The sequence below is a fragment of the Malus sylvestris genome, chromosome 5, assembly GCF_916048215.2.
Source record: "Malus sylvestris chromosome 5, drMalSylv7.2, whole genome shotgun sequence".
NCBI classification, from domain to species: Eukaryota; Viridiplantae; Streptophyta; class Magnoliopsida; order Rosales; family Rosaceae; genus Malus; species Malus sylvestris.
In genome coordinates, this window is record NC_062264.1 from 16,420,674 (window position 1) to 16,445,440 (window position 24,767).

General features: G+C 44.4%; 3 protein-coding genes and 1 pseudogene across 4 annotated transcripts; 3 read left to right on the plus strand and 1 right to left on the minus strand.

The window, feature by feature from the left end:
- The first annotated feature begins 2,607 nt into the window (after positions 1–2,607).
- LOC126622586 (uncharacterized) lies at positions 2,608–4,325 on the plus strand. The gene is made up of 2 exons (XM_050291362.1): positions 2,608–3,345; positions 3,711–4,325. The coding sequence occupies exons 1-2, from the start codon at positions 2,608–2,610 to the stop codon at positions 4,323–4,325; spliced, it is 1,353 nt and encodes a 450-aa protein (XP_050147319.1).
- Positions 4,326–13,938: 9,613 nt separating this feature from the next.
- LOC126623806 (uncharacterized) lies at positions 13,939–14,868 on the minus strand (annotated as a pseudogene).
- A 2,901-nt stretch (positions 14,869–17,769) lies between these two features.
- LOC126621183 (B3 domain-containing protein Os01g0234100-like) lies at positions 17,770–20,822 on the plus strand. The gene is made up of 7 exons (XM_050289590.1): positions 17,770–17,951; positions 18,035–18,100; positions 18,582–18,619; positions 18,721–18,892; positions 18,998–19,204; positions 19,635–19,716; positions 19,820–20,822. The coding sequence occupies exons 1-7, from the start codon at positions 17,805–17,807 to the stop codon at positions 20,473–20,475; spliced, it is 1,368 nt and encodes a 455-aa protein (XP_050145547.1). The 5' UTR covers positions 17,770–17,804; the 3' UTR covers positions 20,476–20,822.
- A 607-nt stretch (positions 20,823–21,429) lies between these two features.
- On the plus strand, positions 21,430–24,276 carry LOC126623333 (B3 domain-containing protein Os01g0234100-like). 2 transcript variants are annotated; one of them, XM_050292188.1, is made up of 6 exons: positions 21,454–21,614; positions 22,151–22,191; positions 22,310–22,448; positions 22,589–22,795; positions 23,022–23,112; positions 23,210–24,276. In XM_050292188.1, the coding sequence occupies exons 1-6, from the start codon at positions 21,549–21,551 to the stop codon at positions 23,911–23,913; spliced, it is 1,248 nt and encodes a 415-aa protein (XP_050148145.1). In that variant the 5' UTR covers positions 21,454–21,548; the 3' UTR covers positions 23,914–24,276. The 2 variants fall into 2 exon arrangements, with proteins under 2 accessions (XP_050148144.1, XP_050148145.1); XM_050292187.1 differs by lacking the exon at positions 22,151–22,191 and having other exon boundaries at positions 21,430–21,614.
- Positions 24,277–24,767: the final 491 nt, after the last annotated feature.

Genomic DNA, 24,767 nt, shown 5'->3' on the forward strand with positions numbered 1-24,767 from the left:
TAGCAATGGCTTCCCCCAAGGTCGAGTTAAAAACCTACTCGGACTAGGTTTTCTTCCCCTGATCAGCATCAACTCGACCAGTCCTACCTTCACTAGGACTGTGAACCTAGTCTTTTACCTGAACCGGATTCACTTCCGGGTCCTGCCAAGACTCCTTATCGCACTAGGATTCGACCTCTTGCGTTATGACCTAGCCGACCTAGGTTTGGAGGCCCACGTACTGAACGATCCATGGTATTCTTGTCGCAAGGCCTCCCGGGCCGAGAATGACACTACACTCGGCCCAAACTGTTATTTTGGGCCCAAACATTGCCCCCTTGCTTCTGAGGTCCTCGGCCTGAATTCTTTGGCCGAGTTTCGGCCTTGAAGAAGCGAATCTACCACTCAGAATCCTAATGCCCGAGTTCCAAGGTGCATTTATTGAACATGATTGCACGATCTTGATCCTGTTAACCGAACTCGCCACGTGGCGTCCTCTAACACGACCAATCCCAATAATGACGTCCAAGTCGTGCGGCTGCCTGAACCGTCTTGCCATTATGACCACTATCTCAATCCGCGAGCCACTTCCTCAAGTCGTGAGCCCACTTGTCATCGTGCAGGCATCGAAACGTCTTCCGCCATTAATTTCGCCGTCACACGCAATCGTGCGCCCCCAACATCTGAAACCTTCGATCTTTTCAACTGCATTTCCCAAATGTTCATCATGATCAACGATTCTTTCGGTCGATTTTGCCTTTTGTTTTGAATTTCAAACGATTACCCTTCCTGCCAAAAACCTATAAATACTGAAACTCTCTCATTCGCACTTTACGCTCCCAAAACTTTCTGAAAACTCTTGTTCTTATTCTCCAGCGCATTTCTTTTTCCAGGTATTCGTCTTCAAATCCCCCAACCCAGAAAACCCTTTTACGCCGTGCTTCCTTCTTACAATGGCGTCCTTCATCTCCAAGCTTTCCAGGGAATGTGACCAGCATCAGAAGATTCTTGATCGGAGCTCGATCAAGACTATACGGTTTGAAAGTGACATGAGCACCGTCCACCAAATCTTGGGTCCTCTCTTCAAGGCTACAATACCGCCGACCATTACTGGTCTTCTCCAAGAGCACTGCCTAACACCCTTGCTACAAGGGTTTGAATGGTCGAGATGGGATGCGGCGAAACCCCAAGGCTCTTGGCCCTCGACGACCACATCCTGGGCAGCCTGGGTTGTTCGAATGGAACGGCTCTTCGGCGAGCAATGGAAAGCCCTCGGTATCCACGACGCCATCCTCCTCTCGTCAATGGATGTCGTTCTCGACAAGGAGCTTCTCCTAGCCGCCTTGTGCTTCTGGTGCTCGGCCACCAACACCCTGGTTCTTCCTCTTGGTCCCATCGGTCCCACCATCCTTGATGTCACCGCCATTCTGGGGACTTCGGCAACTGGGATCCCTATCGACGCGGCCCTCTCTGGGCACCCGTCGAATATTGATCTGAAGACGTTTTTTGATCGACGAGCCTTCGAGGCCTTGAACCGTGACGGTCAAATCCCGTCGAAAGAAGACATCCAGAAGCTCCACAAGAACTTCTTTAATTACAATACCCTCTATCTTCACTTCGCCGGCCGAGGAGAGGAGGACCTGCGAGAGGGAGAGCATGAAACCTTCCTCTTCTATTGGTACAACAAGTACATTTGTTGTACCAAGTCAAACAAATGCTTGGTCGAGAATATGCCGGTAGCCGAGGCCCTGGCCAGTGGTCACGTCCTGGCACTGAGCTCCAACATTCTCGCCCATCTCTTCCGCTGCCTGGCCGAGGCAACCCTCCATAAAATCGATCCTCACCAGAATGGTCCCCTCTGGGTCTTCCAACTCTGGTTACAAGTTTACTTTGCCTCCCTTCGGCCGGCCATAGCTGACTTCTCACCAACGGAGGCGCTTGGACCTCAGCTGGCCTCTCGACCGACACCTCCCCATCAAGCCGAAGAGGTATTTCGGTACCTCTTCGCTCTCAACGACTTCTCCAACGACGAGTTCCTGATATGTCGTCGTCGAGACTATCCTTCCTCCATCAGGCTGCCTACCTCTACATGGGGCGCGGAGGAGGACGCCGATCTTCGTCAGACCTGGGGGTCGTTTGTGCTTGCTCGCGACCTCCCTCTCGGCTACGATGGGAACGGTCGGGTTGGGAAGTATATCATCCGAACTTCCTTGCCCGACAGCTCGGCTATCTTCAGGGCTGCCCCGTCCCCCTTCTCTCCTCCCGAATAGTCCTAAGCCGTGGACGTGAACCTCGTTCCTCGGAGAAGGAATGTAAAACTGCCGCGAGGGAGTTCCAAGAGTACTGCCAAAAATTCCGCCTTCGACCGGCCACCCCAGAAACCCATTGCACTGACACCTTCGGTGAGTGGTGGGAAAATTACACCCAGGAGTTCTTTGGTGCTCCGGTCGAAGAGGTGCTGAGCAAACTCTTCGGCGACCGACCTAAGAAGGCCTCGGCCCCACAAACTCAAGGTAATTGTTCATTTCTCCTCTTTTCCTTCAACCTTGCATATTGATTTGCCTTACTGATTTGTTTATCTTCTTAGGTAGTCGGCCTTCGAGAAAAACGGAGGATGTTGCCGCGGCCATGGTCGAGAAAAAATTGGCCGTGGTTAAAAGGGATAAGGCTGCTGGTCGGGCCGTGCTGACCAAACGCCCTCGCCAAGAGGCCGAGTCGGTCGTTGAACCTCCACCGCCTGCCAAGCGGGTAAAACAGCTGGCAAAGAAGGGCGCACGGGAGATCCACGTCATATCCAGTCAAACCACAGGGGCGACGACTCCCAGTGTTTCTCCTTCTCCTGCCGTTGTTCAACCCTCGGTCGAGAAACAGCCCGCCCCGGCCGCAGCGACAGTTCGAACGCAGCCTATCTCAGGGACTGGTACACCAGTTGTGCCTCCCTCCGTCGAGGAAACACCCGTTCCAAAAAAGGTGGTTTCTGCGACCGAGGGAACAGCCCCTGGAAATCCAAAACCCTCGGTCTTCATTCTGGAAGAGAGTGAGGGGAGCGACGAGGTCCCGCTGGCAGATCGTCCCCACTCTCGTCGGCAACCTCTCCCAAGGTCCGAGATGGTGGTTCAAGCCGGCCCCTCCACGGCTGATCGTGGCAAGCGCCCGGTCGAGGAACCGACGGTGGTGGTCGAACCCCTCGCTCCTTCCCAGGACCAGGATGTCTCTGCCTCCTCCGAAACGGCTGTTCCGGTCGGCCCATCTGCAGCCGACCGTGGCAAACGCCCGCTCGAGGAACCCGAGGCAACGGCGGAATCGCCCGTTCATCTTCAAGACCAGGGCTTCCATATTCCTCCACAGGAGGTTACCTCGGCCTTCGTAAGTACCTTCGACCATCTTTCCTTAATTGCTTTTTTTTTTTTTTTTTTTTTTTTTAGAATTCTAAACGAGGAAAATAATAAATGTCAGGTGCCTGTACATTCTTTTCACCGACAATTCTATGCGTCGAAGGGTGTTATCTATATTTCTTGGCCGCCTCAGTGGCCATCAAACGTAGATAACCTTCATCGGCCGCGTGAACTAAAAAGCAATCTGAGACACTGGGCTCGGCCATTGAGTTCTTTAGGTTCGAGCAACGATCCTGGGGACATGGCCGAGGTCTCCTCTCGGCAGGTTAAAAAATGAAACCTTCTTACTATTTTCGCCCTGCCTTCCTTTAAGCCTAAACTGATTTGTATGTGCAGGCTTCGTGGGAGGTCGAATTCAAAGCCCTCCTCTCCAGCACAACTGCCGAGTCCGGCCCTTCGGCTGCTCCGACTGAGGCTGCCGATCCAACCGCTCTAACCCAGCTACGAGAAGTTCTATCGCTTTCAGCGCCGCAAGTACTCGAGCGCAACGGTCTTGATCTACTTGGCGTGTGTCTGAACGATCTTGGGGCCGATGGTCGCCTGAGCGGAAATGCCATCGTTCGGGCATCGTCTGCTTTGGAGCGGGTTCGGGAGACATTCAGTGTCTTCCAGACCGCCCTAAAGGCCGAACAGGACCTGCAAGCTGCCACGGCCGTTCAAGATACTCTCCGTCCGAAAATCGACGCTCTAAGAGCAAAAGGAGAAGTACTAGCCGAGCTCGACCGTCAGATGGCCGAACTAGCAAAACGTCGGTCGGCCATCGCGTCCGAGCTTGCTAGAGACTTCGAGTCGGGCGGAAAGGATCGCCTAACTGAGTACGCGGCAACAACAAAGCGGGTCGAGCGGTTGAAGCTAGACAAGAAGAATCGGCAAGCTGAAGTTATCATGGCCGAGGTGCGGTGGTTGGAATTGAAGGCCCTTCTCAGCACCCTCTTACCTTCTTCCCCTTGAATGTACTTAGTTTTATCCTGAATGACTTACTTAGCTTGTACATGCTCATCAATCTTAATGAGATGGTTTTGTTTACTCTCGCATTTCCCACGTTACTGGGTAATACTTTTTCAAAAAATTCCCATTGATCGGTAATCTGTGAACTACACCGGTTCGGTCTTTAAGATGATACGCCCTTTTTCCGTATACTTTATGCACAATGAACGGCCCTTCCCAATTTGGCGACCACTTGCCGAACCTAGGATCTTTTAGTCCTACGGGCAACACCATTTGCCACACTAATTCACCCTCGCCGAATGTTTTCTGTCGCACCTTTTGATTATAGGCCCGCTCGGCAATCTGTTTTTGTGCCACCAATAAGTTATAAGCGTCAAGTCGCGCTTCTTCCAAATCTTCTAGTTCCTGTCTCATGGACTGATTATATTCGGCGCTAAACAAACTACTTTGTTCAATTAATCGCAACGAATTTATGCTCAACTCGACTGGTAGCACTGCATCGTGTCCGTAGGTTAATGCGTATGGGGTTGTCGCAGTCGCCGACCGGGGCGACGTTCGGTATGCCCACAATGCCTCGTTCAACTTCAAATGCCACATGCCAGGCCTTTCTTTTATTATTTTTTCGAGGATGCCGATCAACACTTTATTACTTGCCTCGACCTGCCTATTCGCCTGTGGATAATACGGTGTGGAATGTTCCAGCCGAATTTTCAAATTTGCCGTGTATTCTTTAAACCTTTCGGCTGTGAAGATTGTTCCATTGTCGGTTATGATCGTTTCCAGTACACCGAACCGGGTCACAATGCGTTCCTCCACGAAGTCGCAAACCTCTTTAGATGTTAACTCGGCGTATGATTTTGCTTCGACCCACTTAGTAAAGTAATCAGTTGCGACTATTATCCATGCATGCTTAGCAGCTCCAGAAGTCGGCGTGATTTTGCCGATTACGTCCATGGCCCATCCTCTAAACGGCCATGGCTTAATGACCGAATGTAGTGACTCGGCCGGGACCCTTTGTATAGGCCCATGGATTTGGCACTGTACGCATCCTCGTGCAAACTCGATACAATCTTTCAGTATTCTCGGCCAAAAATAGCCGTGTCGTCGGAGTAGCCATCGCATTTTCCGTCCGGATTGATGAGCTCCGCATACCCCTTCATGAACCTCTGCGATCGCCCAAGCATTCTCTTGGGGGCCGAGGCATAGCAATAACAAACCATCTTCACCATTTCGGTATAACTCGTTATGGTACGTGACATAGTTCGTGGCGTGAACCCGTGTCCTGCGACTATGTTTCCCGTTAGGATTGTCAAGGTACTGCATAATGGGTGTTCTCCAATCATCCGGTATTACCTCGGTCGTGCAAATCTCGACAGAGTCCTGCCGATCTAACAACGAAGGTAAGGACATAACCCTGGTGCGTATCACGTCGTCCCGTCGGAGGATTTGCTGGTTAACCAAGGCCGGGTATAACTGTCGTATCACTGGTATCTCTTGGCCTAGTTTGCCCCCCAGGAGTTGTGCGCCGGAGGCAATTTGAGCCAATTCATCCGCGTCGGTATTATGACACCGGGAAATATGTTGAAATGTAATACCGTCGAAGGATTCGGCCAAATAGCTGGCGACCATATGGTAAGGTGCCAGGGTACAACTCATGCAACGAAAGGAACCATTAAGTTGGTTAATCACAAGCTCGGAGTCACCGAGGACGAGGGCGCGGGTTGCCCGCAGGTCATGGAGAATTCCAAGGCCGACGATTAGGGCTTTATATTCGGCCTGATTGTTGGTGCAATCGAAATCCAACTTAAGCGAAAAGAACCAGCGATCGTGATTCGGGGATTGAATGACAATTCCCACGCCCGCCGAAGATGACGTACTGGAGCCGTCAAAGTACATCGTCCAGTGGTTGTCGCGCGTCTGAACCATGCCAATGTCAACGTCGTTGCCCCCAAAACCGTATGGGGAGGGATGTTGAGCAAGTAAAAATCAGCCAATGCTTGGCCCTTGACGGCTTTCTGAGCTACATATTGCAAGCTAAACTCGGACAGTGCCATGGTCCATTTCCCAATGCGGCCTTTTACGATCGGTCGGGTGAGCATGTAGCGGATGACGTCGGTCTGCTCAATAACCTGGGTGACCGATGGGAGCATATAATGCCGAAGCTTGGAAGCGGCGAAAAAAACGGCTAGGCACAGCTTCTCGACGGCTGGATAATTGATCTCTGGTTGACTAAGATTACGGCTGAGATAAAAAATAGCATGTTCCCATCCGGCGTCGTTATCTTGCGTGAGGAGGCAGCCGATGGACTCTTCGGCCGCCGAGATATAGAGCTTAAGAGGCTTACCGCGCCGGGGAGGAACCAAGACAGGTGGGTTCGTGAGGGAAACTTTGATTTGCGTAAACGCCGCCTGATGCTTGTCGTTCCACACAAATTTATCTGAGTCCTTGAGTTTTAAGAGTGTGGAAAACGCTTTCATTTTTCCTGCCGAGTTGGCAATAAATCGGCGGAGAAAATTGATCTGTCCGAGTAAAGACTTGAGCTGTTTCTTCGTCGTTGGGGGTGGGGCAATGATGATTGCGCGTGCCTTATTCTCATCGACTTCAATCCCACGATGATGTACGAGGAAACCAAGAAAATTCCAGGCCGATACACCGAAGGCACACTTGGCAGGATTCATCTTGAGGTTGTGCTGACGCATGCGGAGGAAAGCCTGTCGGAGATCGTCCAGATGTGTCTGTCGGCGTTTAGATTTGACGACAACATTGTCGATGTAAACTTCGACGATGGTGCCAATTAAATCATGGAAAATGGTGTTCATTGCCCGTTGGTACGTGGCGCCGGCATTCTTGAGGCCGAATGGCATGACAACCCATTCGTAAGTGCCGAGTGCCCCCGGGCAACGGAAAGCAGTTTTGTGCACATCGGCTTCGGCAATAAATATTTGGTTGTACCGGGCATGTCCATCCATAAAGGATAAGATCGCATGATTCGCCGCGGCGTCGATTAACAGATCTGAAATCGGCATTGTATACTCATCTTTGGGAGTTGCCAGATTCATATTTCGAAAATCGGTGCAGATGCGTAGTGCACCATTTTTCTTTAATACAGGAACGATATTCGCCAACCATTCGACATATCGAGCTGTCCGAATGAATCCGGCTTTCAAAAGCTGAACTAGTTCGTCCTTGATACTGAGTTGTACTTCGGTCGAGAATCGACGAGGTGGCTGACGGAAAGGTTTAAATCCGGGCTTAATACGTAATTCATGCTCGACCAGAGTACGATCTAAGCCGGGCATTTCATGATAACTCCAAGCAAAACAATCTTTGAATTCCGTAAGCAAGGTACGAAACTCGTCTTTCATTCGTTGGGGAAGTAAAGCACTAATAAACAAAAGTTGTGGGTCATCGGCCGTCCTAACATTAATCTCTTCTAAAGGGTCCTTAACTAGGGGCCGACGATCTTCGAGCTCGGCCGGGGCGGCTCGAATTTTATCAAAAGATAATACAGGCCCATTATCTCCCTCAGCAAGAAACTCGACGAGGTTGACGCCCGAATTGGGTTGCTTAGATATCGTATACCAATGGGCCAGCAGTCGTTCCATAGTAAATGAAACCGCGGTCCTGCGTGTTTCCCGATCGTTGTCAAACATCGACTTCGGGGAGGAAGTTGGCTAATCCGAGTCTCGCCGAATCCTGCTGGACAGTCTCGGCGCCAACCTCGATAGCTTTCTAAACGGAAATCCGAGTCGGCCGTCCCTCTTCATTGAAACCTTGCAAAGTAATGTAGCCGACGTGATCGTCATAATACCATGCTTGGATCATGTTAGCTTCGAAAGGCTGGCTATCGGCCGGATGAACAGTGACCGATTTGCCGTCCCAAAAGACAAGCACTTGGTACAATGAGGAAGGAATACAACTAGTTTGATGAATCCAATCTCGGTCGAGCAGTGCATTATACTCGGTTTTGGAATCAACCACGAAAAAGGCGGTCATGTGGGTGCGACCGGCAATATTTACAGTTAACGGAAGTACACCTTTGGTGTGGGATTTGTCATCGACAAAACTACTCATTGTGATTCCTGACGGAATAAGCTCGTCATTTGAACGGCGTAAGGCCTTCATGATGTTCAGAGGCATGATATTGACGGTAGCTCCACAGTCGACAAAAAATTTAGAAACTGGATATCCCTCGATATGGGCCGTCACATACAGTGGCTTTAAATGGTGAAGCTTGGCCGACGATGAACGAGGGAACAATTCGGCCAAAGCGGCCTTTAGACTATCATCTTTTGCTGTTGACTCAACTTCAGCGACAGATACAAAATCAACATGGCCGGCTTCTTCGGCGACTACGCCACCATCGAGGAAATTTGGTTAGGTAGTGCTTGATTGAAAATCGGCGGGTAACACATGGACCATACTGATTTCCATATTATCCAGGACTGACGGGCCCATTGGGTTAGGACCCTCCTCACTAGCGTCATCTCTTGTATGGTCGGCAACCGCGGACTCTGTTGCTGTCAAGGTTGGACAACGAGACTCTTCTGTTCCTTCTTCGATGGTTTGATCCTGCGATGCTGCTTCGGCAACTTGTTGATTCTGTGTACCTACCTCATGTGAGGTTGAGATCGACAGTGTGCTCGGGGTTAGGACCTGCTCCTGGTAGTGTAGCCGGGCATTCCTAGTGTCGAGATAAGCATCCAGACGTGCAACACGTGCTATTTCATCGGTCGTAAGGCCGAAGAGCGAAACAGCCGAGAATACTTCGAAGTGATATCGCAAATACTGAAGGTCCTCCATTGAGAAAGGAAGATCGGCTGCATCAATATCAGTGTATGGGTCGACTTCAAATCCAAAGACACGAGCTTCTCGTATGTGCTGGAACCTTGCTTTCAATCCTGGGTCTGAGGTTTTCTGGATGATACGCTCGGCATCAGGACAAGTCAGGACTAGATCAATGGTGTCCTGGCATGCCTTTAGCAAGCCATACAAATCATTGGCCGAATGTTTCTTATGGAATTCTCGCATGTACTCCAAAGACTCCCCAAGGAACGGGGGATGCAAATTCCATCGAATTTTGACCAAAGGTTCTTGTATAGCTGGCGGGGATAATTTGCTTTCGGCCTCTTGCCTGAAATGTTCAAGGCGTGCCTTCATTTCCCCTGGTCGAATGAGAAGTTTGATCCGTTTATCAGCTTCTTCAAACATGGTCTCGACATCTTGATCGACCAGCCGTTTCCCCTGAGCCAACTCTGTCATAATTGCTGGAGGTGGTCGCTCATCATCAGTGGCAACTGTGTCCTTCGGCCACCACTTAGGGGCCGAAGTTTCTTGGGCTGCTCGTCGGCGAGCCATGCAATCTATCCGTTGATGCCGGCGTTTCTGAGATTTGGACAATGCGGTGTAGACGCCCTTCGAAGAATGGTATGTATACCAACGTTGATCTCTAGGCTCGGGAGGCTTGAAGGTCTTTTGGCTCCGCAATGATTCTGAACTGCTAGAATTACGCTTATAGTAATCATCGTCATAGAATGAAGCATCAAATCGAGGCGCCGCCTGACCGGGGGTGTCTCGTCCATCCGTACTTTAGGACCGAGCCTCTCAAAAACCCCGTGATGTTGGCCTTCATTGGCTACCTTTTGCCGAGTTGCGGCCACAGGTTGCGAAGAGGGCTTCTCCTCTGGTTCACTGTCGATCTTCGCTCTACATTTCCTGCACAAAACCACCGTCCCACTGTCTTCATCGGTGCTATAATCCGTCATAGGTTTGACAATAGCGGGCCCCGTTAAAGTCGTTGGTGGTTTGTTTGAACGAAAATCGGCCATGAACCGTGGTCGAAAATTCTAATTCCGCGGGCGTTGTGTCTCAACCACTTCGGCCTTACCTTTCCCTTTGTCCTTGGGTAGGTACGCATCGACCATATTTACTGTTGCCGTGGGGAACGGATCAGTATCAACACTCATCCTCTTCTCGGGAAACTTCAGTTTGCCATTATCAATCCAACTTTGGACGTTATCACGAAATACAACGCAATTGTTTGTCGTATGTTTGCTCGAATTGTGGTATTTGCAATACACCTTTCCTTTAAGCTCTTCGGCCTTAGGAATGTTATGACCAGGCCGAAGCTTAATGATTCTTGATGATAACAGTTGGTCAAAAATTGCGTCAGCCTTGGTAATATCAAAAGTATAAACCTTTGACGGTTTCAATGTTCCTTCAGTGGCCGAGCGACTTTTGGCTTCTCTAGAATCAACCTGAGCCAATGCCTTGCAAACGTATGGCTTATCTATCACTATCTCAGCCGCATCCACACTAACGCATTCATCCTCGGTTGATGCATAATTGACAGTAGGGTTCTTGTAAATCGTTCCCCGAGTTGGAGTCTTCGAAGTCTTTTCCTCGCGGAGCAAATAATCATACTGCTCGACATGTTGGGCTAATGCGTACATATCCCGAAAATTTGCCCCCAAGAATTTCTTTTTGTATTCGACATCAAGGCCGTTCAAAGCAAGCCTGACAAATTCGACTTCGGGTAAAGGCACTCGACACTAATTCCTAGCCGATTTGAACCTAGTAAGATAATCCATTGGTGACTCATCGGATGCTTGAGCCATCCGTGCTAATGAAGAGACTGACATCTCCATCCCCGGCCGATAAAACTGCTCGTGGAATTTCTCGACCAACTCCTCCCAGTTTTGGACGGAATTAGGAGGGAGATTGATGTACCAGGCAAATGCCGAGCCGGTCAATGAAAAGTTGAACAGCCGTAACTTATGGAAATCACTATTAACATCTCCGCATTGCGCGGTGAAACGAGCCACGTGCTCCAACGAAGACAGAGACGATTCACCGGCAAAAAGACTAAAATCTGGGATCTTGAAACCCTTCGGGTATCCAAACGTTTCCACGTAAGCTGGGTACGGATGAATAAACTTGGGAAACTTCGGCCCTTTCTTCATGGCCGAGTCGATCATCCGCTGAACTTCGGTCATATCAACAGGTGTTGCTTCGATCCTCTGGTCGGTTCCGTCTGACCTACTATTCGAACCTCCTCCTTTTTCCAAGTTAATTGGTTTGAGCGGAGCAGGAATAGGCTCGGCCGGTACAATCGGTACCGGGTTGTTTCCTGGTGGACAATGTTGGAGAAGATCGAAAGGCCTGCTGCCACCAACTTTACTAACCAGCATTTCGAGCAGCCTGGTTTGTCGATCATTGGAACTGAGTATCGCGTCATGCAGCTTGTCAATGCCTCGACTGAACGTCTGCTCGACTGACCGAGACTGCTCGTCTAGTCGCTTTCGGAGAAACGACCTCGTTGGTAGGTCAGATCCTTCACCACCATCCTCGTCACACTCCTCTACTATCCCTTCATTGAGAACGCATGTGTTTCTGTTAGGGATTTCTAAACCACAGAGTTGACCGCCGAGATTAACTTCTCTCTCTCGGCGAGTCGCGCTCGTGGACTCAGGTGTCACAGCGCTAAGGGGATTCTGCGCCTGCGGCACACTTTGTCCCAGGCTTTGTCGACTTTCCCATAGTTGTTTTCTTTTTTACCGATCGTGTTTCAATTGGCATGAACTTCGTAGTTTAGCACTGGGTCCCACTGGGCGTGCCAAAATGTTGACCCTAGAAACTACAAAGCCTACGTGGCGCGCAGGCCGAGTAATTAATGAGCTAACTACGTCCTTCGGTGAATGCGGGGCGTGCCAACTCGTCGACCAAGCTCGGCCGAGGAGTAAATTTGTTGATGTTACGTTGGGTCGCGCTACTGACTTCTGCGTCTTGCGATTGTGGCCGAGAAAGGAACACGTCTCGGCCTCTTGGGCTCTCGAACCTGAAGACAAGGTTACTATTCTTACGAAGTTCAATATCAAATTCGGCTTTCAATGTGCCGAATGTAATAACTGTAACACCTCACTTCGCCGAGAAGGCTGATGAGATGACCTCGACCAATAAGGGTTCAGAAACCCTTCTCGACCGAGACTTGGATAGGTAATTAACCGTTCTCGCCGCAGTGCTGTTGATGCCAACGGAAGATACTGCAAGACCGATCAATTCTACGGTGACAGAGCTATCTATGCCGACTTAAGATATCACCGGTTGCTTCCACAGTGCTGTTGATGCCAACGGAAGATGTGTCAGCGAAAAAGGAAAAAGAAAAATCACAAGTTGTGAGAGTTTGCGCAGGGCAATTTTGTATTGATTTGTAGGGGCTTGAATGATGTGTAACCTCTTCTATTTATAGCAATGGCTTCCCCCAAGGTCGAGTTAAAAACCTACTCGGACTAGGTTTTCTTCCCCTGATCAGCATCAACTCGACCAGTCCTACCTTCACTAGGACTGTGAACCTAGTCTTTTACCTGAACCGGATTCGCTTCTGGGTCCTGCCGAGACTCCTTATCGCACTAGGATTCGACCTCTTGCGTTATGACCTAGCCGACCTAGGTTTGGAGGCCCACGTACTGAACGATCCATGGTATTCTTGTCGCAATGCCTCCCGGGCCGAGAATGACACTACACTCGGCCCAAACTGTTATTTTGGGCCCAAACAGAAAGATATTACAAATCACGTTAGTAATTCCATGTCACTATAAGATTTATATGCATGCAGCATGAAATACAGAAAACAATTGTCATATGACCCTGGGATTTGGCCTCATCTGTAAACAATGTCACACTGAAATTCCTTCACTGACAACACCAGCGCAAGTGCGGTGACCAAATCTGCACTAATATCAGATTACTGAAGAAACAGTAAAGCCTGGAAGTTCCCACAGGAGTACTGAAATATAACATGATGAATCAAAAGATGCAAACTCAGTTTCAATTAGACTTGATTCAATTTTCAGAACGTATTAATATCAGAAAGAGAACTTCTTTGCGAGATGATATAGAACAAAGGGAATCACATACTGCTATTTGCCACCAAATCTTTAAATTCTTAAGTCTCATCGAACCTTTTGGACAAGGACATACCTGCAAATGTGTGCTAAAAAAGTTGACATTTGAAAAGCCAAATACCAATTAAAAGCATCAAGAAAAATAACCACTAGCCAAATGATGGGGACAGATGCCATGTGATCAACAATTTTTTTTACAAAAAATTGGGAAACAAAAAAAAAGAAAGCAAAGGATATGAGAGACTGACCGAGAAGAGCTTGACCAAAAAGCTGGTTGATAGGTTGCCAACACAAGTGGAAACTACAACATTTTCCTGGGACAACCGGCCTCCAATTCTATTTCCAGGCACGGTGGTTGATGACGTGGCCATCGGATGGGAGTGGGGGTGGTTGCGCTGTTGCACATTGGGGGTGCTTTCAAAGGTGTAAAGTTTGGAATTCAAGAGTAAACAAAAATAAAAGAGGGGTGCCTTCAAAAAATTGGGGGTGTATGACAATAGAAGCAACAAAACAAATTACTTTACTATTTCCACCAAAACTACAAAATGTTGAACATATCTCCACAATTGCGGCAGGAGATAACATACTAGAACAGCCGAAATCAAGCCACAACCGGGGATATGAAAACGTGGAAAGAGAAAAAAGAATAATAACAATGAACTGAAACAAAAAGGTCAACTAGTCGAAAAATAACATTGATCAAATTAAGAAAAGAAAAACAAATGGAAAAACAGAATACACTTTGGTACAATCCATATGCACCCTGAGCATAAATAAAAGATGATGGTCAAGAAGCGAGCTAGCACATCCCATTTAGAAACTTGGTTCAATCCACAAATGTGATGTTTCATAATTCCTTCCTTTATAACAGATATTAAAGGAATTATCAAAAGGGCCACTCGATTTGTCCATCATCCATATTAAAGATACCCATGTCCATGTCTACTCATAGATGAACATGCTCATTATTCATGAAGTAAATGCAATTCGGCTTCCATCCAGGATAGTCTGAGGCCTCAACAGAGAAGGAAGAAGCATTTCTGCACAAGATTGTTTACCTCCGAGTCACTAAATAGGACCTTGAAAACTCTGCAGCCAGTAGTTGCATGGAACTTTGTCTTCGGGTTGAAAAAACACAAAACCACCAACAGGTCCCCGGCTGATTCCACCAGATAAGCTACTTTAATTTGCATCATACGACCCAAATATTCCTTTGGAAATTCTGGAGCAACAATCCTTACTTCTGCTTGCTTAGGATCTTCAATATCACAAACAAGAACATGACCATAATAGTTCACGGCATAAAGTTGTCCCTCATAATAAGTTAGATCATTTAATAAGGAGTAGGATTCATTAGTAAAGTAGTTTTCTGTGGTCGCAACTGATCTCCACGATTTACAAACTGCACCAAAAACAATGAACTCCTCCAAGGAACCCATACGTTCAGCTAAAGAGAAAATAAGCTCTCGAGGAAGACCCGCCCAGTGAACCATCAAGACTTGAGAAATATACACCAATCAGTTGTCACCCCACCACCACTCTATCGCCCTGCCGTTGTTGGAAAAAGTAAAATTAAATTTAAAAATGGAGCAAAAAGCAAACTGAAAATAAAAATGGGGCCAAAATCATCCCCTTCTTCTTCCTCCTCGTCCCCATCACCTTCATCTTCAACTTTTTCCCTTCATCTTCATCCCCTTCATCTCCACTTCTCGTCGTCATCATCTTCTTCCTCCTCGTCACCTTGTTCTTCCTCATTTGCTTCACCTTCTGCTTCCTCATCATCTGCTTCGCCTTCTACTTCCTCATATGCCTCTTCCTCATCACTGCTTTCATCTACTCGTTTATCAGAGATACAAGTTGACACCCGAGGTTTTGGCTTTGAGCCTATACCCAAATCTGTCCATAGAGAGGCAAAAACCTGGAGGTATATATTGTATTATTAAATTAGCTTTATTTTAATGAATTGAGGAGCTATAGCCCATAATATTAATAATTACATTTTAGGTTTGGGGTCAATTGCTACCTCATACATCTTTAAAACATTTCAATTTCATATATTTACTTATTATTTTATTTCAATTTCATACATCCGTTAGAAAATCCGTTAAGTGATGACGTGACAAATATGGGATCCATATTTGTGCTGATGTGGCTGCCAAATTTGTGCCATATGGCAAAAAAAAATTATGCATTTAAAAAAAAAAAACCCCATCTTCCCCTCGACCCACCTTCTCCCTCTCCTTCACTCTCTTCACCTCCCCTCCCATCCAAAAAACCCACCCCCACCCCAAAAACCCCAGATTATTTGTAATCAACCAAAAAATTCAAATTGTCAAATACCAAAATCCCCTTCCGATGTCGTTGGTGGCCGCATCTCGTGGGTCCGATTGACGACAATTCAAGGTTGGAATGTGAGGAGGAGGAAGAGAAAGAGATGGAGGATTTTGGTATACATTGACTCTCTTAAAACCCTAGCTCAACTCACAAAGGATTCTCTACCTCCGACGACGGCAAAGATTCTGAAGTGTTCGAACAAGTTGGGAAGAGAGAGAATCGTAGTTTCGATGGGGAAATCTTGCTCTGACATGGATGCAGAGTCTTTCAAAACCCTACTTCTACCGCCAAATGATTCTCCTCCTTGGGCTGTGATGCCGGCAACAATTCGTAAGTCGCCAAGAATAAGATTCGTAGCCGTTCCAACCGACAAATCAAGGTTCGAGAGAGATACAAAATCTTTGAAATCGTGCAGAAAATGCTGACGGTGCTGACGCCGGCGCCAAATTGGAAGGATGTCGTGGTTTTTATAAATGACTCCGGCGATGGTGGAGGAACCGTGGGAGATGCTCGATATGTCAAGCGCATGCACATATCGGGCACTCAGGTATAGCATACTCTGTTTTTTATTTATTGTATCTTTTTATTTTTATTTTTATAAATTCATTATTATATATGTATGTTGAATTGAATGTTTTATGTTAGAGGAAAGTTCAATAGAAATGAAAGATTTAGAGGATTTACCAATCGATCTGTGTCTCTTATGTATACATGGGTCACTAAATGATTGATCAAGGAATCATATACACAAAAGCTTCTTCCCTAATTCCTCGAAATTTCTAAGATGCTTCGGTGTATACGATTCCTTGATCAATCATTTAGTGACCCAATATTCCAATGTATACATAAGAGACACGGATCAATTGGTAAATCTCCTAAATCTTTCATTTCTATTAAACTTTCCTCTAACATAAAATATTCAATTCAACATATATATATATATATATATATATATATATATAATGAATTTATAAAAATTAAAATTAAATTAAAAAGATACAATAAATCAAAAACAGAGTATGTTATACCTGAGTGCCCGGCATGTGCATGCGCTTCACACGTCGAGCTTCTCCCATGGTTCCTCCACCATCGCCTGAGCTGTTTATAAAAATCACGGCATCCTTCCGATTTGGCGCAGGCACCGGCACCGTCAGCATTCTTTGCACCATTTCTTCCAAAGATTCTGTATCTCTCTCGAACCTTGATTTGTCAGCTGGAATGGCTACGAACCTTAATCTTGGCGACTTATGAATTGTCACCGGTATCACAGCACGAGAAGGAGAATCATTCGGCAGTAGAAATAGGCTTTTGAAAGATTCTGCATCCATGTCAGAGCAAGATTTCCCCATCAAAACTACGATTCTTTCTCTTCCCAACTTGTTCAAACACTTCAGAATCTTCGCCATCGTCGGAGGCAGAGAATCCTTTGCGAGTTGAGCTAGGGTTTTAAGAGATTCAAGATCTATCTTGGAGCTCAAATTCTCCATTGTACCAGTAAACGATTCTTTCTATTCGCGACTTCTTTTTTTTTTTTTTTGTTCTTTTCCACTTGCCCAGCCCACTTTTCTTTTCTTTTTTTTATTGACGTTTTTTTTTTAATTTCTATTTTTTTACTATACCATTTCTCACATATTTTTTCACAATTCCATACTAATTCTTCACATTTCATATTATAGTCCTTTGGCTCTCGGTTGGAGATGATTTTTTGTGACAGTGTTAAAACGAGCCCTATGGCCCTCGGTTGGAGATGGTAAGAAATATGATCATGCATTGTTCATTAAAATATTAATTTCTTGGAGTGCTAGAGGGCTAAAACAAGACATCTGGCCAGCCTTCGGTTGGAGATGGTCTTATGTTATGAACACAAATTGCATTGCAAGCAAGAACACGTACTCTGTTATGTTTCAAATAAAATATTTTTCCACGTAGAATTACAAGATTGATTTAAAACACCTTGCTTTAGCGTTCTACTTGCATGTAAATTTAGAAGAAAAAAAAACATAATAAAATTTGAAATCCCGTCAGGACAACTGCATCTTGACATCACGTGATTGGTTTTAAACACCGACGTGATTTTTAATCCTCCACTCAAAATCGCTTGTATAAAAAAAACTAAAAAAGTTGAACGGTTATTTCCTTTTTGGTAAGTTAAAATATGCAGTATGGATATGTCTCCCAAACATTCCCTATTATATTTTAAAATTGGCTCCATATTTTGAAGCAAGATTGTTTTAAAATACACGAGATGTCTTTCTACATCTACGCCAATAGTAAAGAGAGAGAGAGAGAGAGAGAGCCCATGGAGGAAGCAATGGTTATTCTTCAAGACCAGAAACAGAGCTCCTCTTACCCACTGCTACAGCTACCGCCGCCGCCGCCTCCGCTGCATAAGGTCCGCTGTCTCTATTTGTTTCTCTCAGATATGATTTGGGTTTTGCTTGTAATCTGAGTATTTGACAGTTTGTTTGATTGCAGGGTATGGAAACCGAAAAGCAGTTCGGGCAAAAACCTCCATGCTTTCAACCGACGACTACAAGCAATGTGAGAAACAATAACATGCTAATCATTTCCTCCGATTCTGTATTGGGGTTTTGTTATTTCCGGTTTCGAATGCTACATGGTTTGACGATTACTGTTAACTCTGCAATTTTATTGAATAATGTTAATATTTTGAAGCTATAAGCTTTTTGAAATGGGGATTTTGATAGAATCTCCTTCATCTCAGATGGCTATCAGACGGCAATGAAGTAAAATATTCTGTTCATGTTTTGTATGTTGTAAGGGTATGCTAGGAATCGTGAAAGTCATGCCAAATTAGGTAGAAAAATCAAAATGGGTCATAAAAAAAATTGATCTGTAGCTACGCACTGAATCAATCAAGCGAGCAACGAAAAAAAAATATTCAGAGCACCACAAATATGGAATTTCCATTTCTACGCACTGTAGTTACAAATATGGAATTTCCATTTCTTGTCAGCATACACTGAACTAACTGAACTATCTTGCGAGTTCTTGAATACAGGTGTTGAATGCTAATGCTAATCCCATGATGTTTAAATGGTCAGTGAATTTTTAGTTAACTTTTTAATCTGCTTTTACTTATTGATATTATTTGTAAAGGTTATAAAGTAACACCGGATCCTCAATTTTGTTCCCAATAGTCCTAAACGAAAGGCCCCTGTAAGAGTTAGAGTAGAAAGCTTATACGATAGTTCCCAGGCTCAGTCTTCTGTTTTGGAAAGAGCAAAGAAGATCGAAGCAAGCCTAGATGATAAGTTTCCTTCACTACTCAAAGTTATGATGCCGTCAGAAGTTTCGGGAGGATTCTACCTTGTAAGCCTCACCCACTCTTGTCAACAATTTGTGCAGTTATCTGAATGCATTGACTAATTACTAATTAGGATGATATACTTATTTGAACTGACTTTGGTTTGGCAGAATCTTGCTAAGAAATTTCGCAGTGAATATATGCCAAAACAAGATTCAATGATTGTTTTGGAAGATGAAAATGGGAAGGAATTTGGAACGAAGTATCTTGTGGAGAAGGGTGGACTGAGTGGTGGATGGAGAGGGTTTTCAATTGCTCACAAGATAATGAAGGGAGATGTTGTGATTTTCCATCTAGTCACTCCTTTCAAATTTAAGGTAACTGATGGAACCTTCTTGAAATTTATGTGCGGATCCTTTGTTCCAAGTTCCATTATGTAACATATAGTTGAACTTGACAAATTTGGAAAAGAGAAATCCTTAAATTGATCATAGCCTTGCAACCTGAATCCTGTAAATCAGAGTTGCTATAATGTAGAACTATATAAGATAGATCTCGGGGATGCCACTATGGTTGTGACGATGATGAAAATGTTTATCCTGTGATTTAAAGAAAAAGGGCAGAATAAGTTGGTAACTGTACATTTTTTTGAGTTTGCCAAATTTTGTTTTCTTAAATTTAGATGGGTTTCTCCTGAATGGAAATGTTGAGAAAAAAAGGATAAGATCTATAACATTTTATTGCTTTGAGGCGCTACTTCTGAATGCGTACGAGACACTCAATTCTTTTGCTACCTACTTGTTGCAGGTATATATCGTTAGGTCAAATGAAGTGGACTGGAGTCTTCCTCTTATGAGGGTAGATCCTCCCATCAGACAGATGGATACCGGTAAGTTGTTTCAAAACTCATCAAGTTATGTGTGGCAAGTGGCGTCGCAATCATAAACAACTCTTACCTTTTCTGATCCTTACATGTGATTTAAATCACGCAGGAGGCTTTACTGCATGTGGAAAGGAAGAACGTGAGAATTTGGAACCTAATCCGCAGGAGAATGCAGTAGTCTTTTATACGGACTCTAGTCCAACATCAGATCAGTCTGGAAATGACGGCGAAGATGTTGGTTCCGAATTTCTGGATGGTCTTAGACTTTCAGAGTCTGTTGTCACTTTTAAAGAAGTGCACTGTTTGGACAACTTTAATGTTCAGGTCAATGGTTTAATCATAAACTCTGAATTTTCAAAATACGTCCTGACCAAGTATTATGAGCTTTGCTGCAGTCAGAACTCCTTCCTTCATGAACAACTTCTCGAGGGTCTGAACTACGAACTGATTGCCGGAGTAATTTCTGAGACAGTCAACATTGCAGATGCCATCAGGGCCTGCAAGATCACTACCCCGGAAGATTATCTTTCGACTTGGGATAAGACTCTGAAAGCCTTTGGTGATTTAGGCATGAATGTCCGTTTCCTGCGTGCCCGCCTGGACCAGCTTACAAGTCTTGCTTCAAAATCAAAAAGACTTGAGGCAAATGTTTTGGAAGTGAAAGAGGCCATGAATAGTCTTGACTCTGAGGTTGAGACTCCGAATACGAGTTTAGAAGAGGAGCGGGAAATTCCGTTCCAAGAAATGGCTAAAGCCCCTTGGTGATGAGAAAACTTGAAAGAATCTGGTTACTCTTTTTGGTTATAACTTAAAAGATATAATGCCAAAGCTAGGTGAGGAAGAAATGCGCATCTTGTGCCGTTATCACTCAGCATTTTGGGTTTTTATATAGATGATAGTTATATGCCAGTGCTGCAGAGATTTTGGTAATTTCTCTACAGAATTGTGTGGTTTGGAGGCATCAGTAGCTAGTAGGGAGGAATGCTTTACCTTCTGATTTTCTCTCTGGCAATTTCCAGCATTGGAATGTATGATATAGAACCAATTGTGATTTGTAAGATCAAATAACTCGGTCAATTTGTTTATCTATTCTATTCAACTATTACATGCTACTTCAGTTATATCCTCCTCCGTTCGATTATAAATTTCAATATTCAGCCGTATTGTTGCTATAAAGAACCAAAAATCTGTCCAAGAATATTTCCAAACAAGAAATTCCTTAACATACATTGAATAGATACATTATTCACATTAGTGAATTTTTCAATGTGATCGTAGCTTGATTACCATGTTATAATATTACCCCTTTCACAGTAGGTTACAAGACAACAATGACTCTGAAAACTTACCCAAGACTTGAAGAAATTTTGGAGTTCGGCATCTGGACCACGTATTTGTGTGGCCCAGACACAATAAAGACTCACTATTACGCTATGTAATGTCCCCACTCTTGTCCTCCTGAAGTTCCAAACGGAAGAATTTCTCTAAAACTTGACTATCAAAGAGTTACAGTTCCTAGTTCTACTGCAAACATTTGAACATTACACACCCATGCTCATCCTTTAAATATGTTTGGGAGGGAATTGTGAATTGTGGTAGTATTTTATAATTTTTTTAGGGAAGTGGAATAGCATTATATTCCCTTGAAAATGGATAGAAAATTATTGTTGTTACCTGTATGGTTCCCAAAATGCCCCTATTATGTTTGAATTCCATTAGGCAGCCTCTAGCTCGAGTGAGTGACCAAAGTACATGGAACTGTCTTTTCATCTTTTCCATTATTCACTCTTTACCTCCATAACCATAAAGTTAGAGAGAGAGAGAGAGAGTGTGTATCCATGGCCATGGCTGTTCTTCAAGACCAGAAGCAGAAGCAGAGCTCCTCTTGCCCACGGCCACCTAAGGTCCTCTCTCTCTCTCTCTCTCTCTCTCTCTCTGACATGTAATATGTTAACGGGTTTTCCTTTGATAGTGAGTAAAATGTGAGTGTTTTGTTTACTAATGATTTTGCAGAGTCTGGTGAATGCATTGTGAGAAAACCTTATATTATATATATATTTTTTAATTCATACATATTTGTATTGGGTTTTTGTTCTTCCTATTTTGAATCTTCATGTAGTTTGATTAAGATTAACCATTTCAAGCAATAAGCTTTTTGAAATGTTTTTGGTCAATTTCATTAACATAAGCCTCTTTACAAAGAAATGAAATATGTTTGATGATTTAAATGAAAAAAAATTACAAAAAAACCAGTTTGGGAAATAATTTCCGCGCACACCTTCGAATTGGCTGGAATTAAAAAAACAAATGTTTTTCCAAGTTGGGCTGGGGCTCTCGTTTATTTTCTGCACATCTTGGTTGTATGTACTTGAACTAGTGAGCAATTTAGTTTCTTAATTTCTCCACATATTCAAACACGAAATAAATTTTTGGGATACAGGTAGTCAGTGGCAGTAATGCTAATCCAAATATGCCTGAAAGGTCAGTCAGTCAGTCAGTATATATTTAATTTACATTTTTAATCTGCTTTTTATTTGTCGAAATTGTTTGTTTTGATTGACTGTGAAGTAACACTTGATTCTCAATCTTTTACCACTAGCCGTAAGCGAAAGAGAGTTACCGTAGCAAAAAGCGGCGTATATGAAAGAGCAAGGGAGGTTGAAGCAACCCTCGATCCTAGGTTCCCTATCCTGCTCAGAGTCATGCTGCCTTCTCACGTTGCTGGCTGTTTCTGGCTTGTAAACCTTAAGCTCTCACTCATTCTCTTCACGCTTTGTGCAGTTATATCAACTTATCAAGGCCTGTATTGTTAGGATGATGTACTTATTTACATGCACTCGCTTTGGTTTCGGTTTTGGCTTTGGTTTTGGTTTGGCAGGGCCTTTCCAAGAAATTCTGCTTTGATCATATGCCAAAACAAGATAAGACGATTGTTTTGGAAGATGAAAATGGGGATAAATTTGAAACTAAATATCTTGCGGAGAAGGTGGGACTGAGTGGTGGATGGAGAGGTTTTTCAATTGCTCGCAAGCTACAGGAGGGAGATGCCGTGATTTTCCATCTGGTCACCCCGTCCAAATTTAAGGTAGTAACTTGTACCTTCTTGGAACGCTTGTGTGGAATCTGGATATCTTTACTTGTTTGATTGAGTATTTATATTAGATTACTTGAGTTAAACTTGACGAATTTGTTATAAAAAATACTATGCCAAATTTAAGGTAGTAATAGTATGTAGATATTTGACTGCTTTGAGATTCTACTTCTGAAATTGGTACTAACCACTCAATCCTTTTGTTGCCTCCTGGCTGTAGGTGTATATTATTAGATCCAATGATTTAGACGACATGGATTGCGCTATTGACCTGGTGAAATTAGATGCTTCTATTAAACTGGCGGATACTGGTAAGCTGTTTCGAAATTCATCTAGTTATTTTGCTAACAGGCTTGAAAATCATAACTATTACTTCTTTGGCCTCACTTTATAATTTAATTAATGCAGGAGATGTTATAGCATGTGAAAGGGAAGAGAGGGAGAAATTGGAAACTATTCCAAAGGACACCGCAATAGCCTTTGCTTCAAAGTCTGGTTCGATATCAGATCATTCTGGAAATGATATTGAAGATCTTGGTTTTGAAGTTCTGGATGGACTTCGGCTTTCAGAGTCTAACGTCGCTTTCAAAGAAGTGAAAAGCATGGAGAACTTCAATGTTCTTGTCAATGGTTTAAACATAAATTCTGAGTTCTCAAAACACCTTCTGACCAAGTACTATGATCTCTGCTGCAGTCAAAACTCGTTCCTGCATGAACTTCTTATCGAGGGTCTAAACTGCAAACTGATTTCTGGAGCAATTTCTGAGACAATCAACATTGCAGATGCTATCAGGTCCTGCAGTGTTACTACATTGGGAGGCAATTTTTCCGCTTGGTATAAGACTTTGAAAGCCTTTGAGGGTTTAGGCATGAATGTCGGGTTCCTGTGTACCCGTCTGGACCAGCTTGTAAGTCTTGCTTCAAGATCGAAAAGATTTAAAGAGGCTAGACTTGAAAAGGAGCAGGCGGAAGAAGAGATGAGGAGCTTGGAGGCAAAACTTTTGGTAGTAAAAGATGCTATAAATATACTTGACTCTGAGATTGAGAGTCTAAACACGAGTTTGGAGAAGCTTGAGCATATGTTCCAAGAAGTGGCTAAAGCCCCTTGGTGATGAGAAGACTTCAATTCCTCTGGTTCTTATTTTGGTATGTATCAAGGTTTATTGTTCAGAACCAGAACTATGCCAAAGCTACGTGGTGAAGAAGCGTTTTGTGGTATGATCTTCGATGCTTCTGTGGAGTCCCACTCGCGTTTTGTGTTATGGTCTTGGGTGTTTCTGTGGAGTCCCGGGCACATCGATAGATTGACCATCTTTTGTGTATAGACGTCATCAAGGTAGTGTTACCCAGCAGGGAATCTGGTATTCCCCTTTGTACTTTCCAGCTAACATGGGAAGATATATATGATACAGAGCCAATTAACGTGAACTGTTGTCTCAAAACTTTGAAATTTGTAACGATAATTTATCATGAAAGTTACCTGTTATCTCACAATACAACTATCTTCAAACACAAGTGGTTCTCGCTAGTTGAAAGAGCAAAACGATGACCCAACACTAGTTGAGATGTAAAGAGGAATTAAGAAGTGACAACATTTTACCGTACAAATGTTATAATCAGAACCGTTGGTTCTCTATATCATTTGGTAGTGGCATATTTTCATGGGCCTCTGTGAAGCAACATAGTGTAGCACTTTCAACACCTGAAGCTGAGTATACGAGTGCAATTGAAGCAACAACACAAGCTGTGTGGCTCAGATATGCATTGCAGGATTTTTGGGAGGAACAAACTGAGGCTAGTGCAATTTACTGTGACAACACCTCTGCAATAGCAATGACAAGGAACCCTGTGTTTCATCAAAGATCAAAGCACATTGCCAGAAGGTACCATTACATAAGGGAGTGAAGGCAGCAACAAGCTTAGGATGGAGTGTTGAAGTATAAGCTCAGTTGCTGCAAGAATTGAA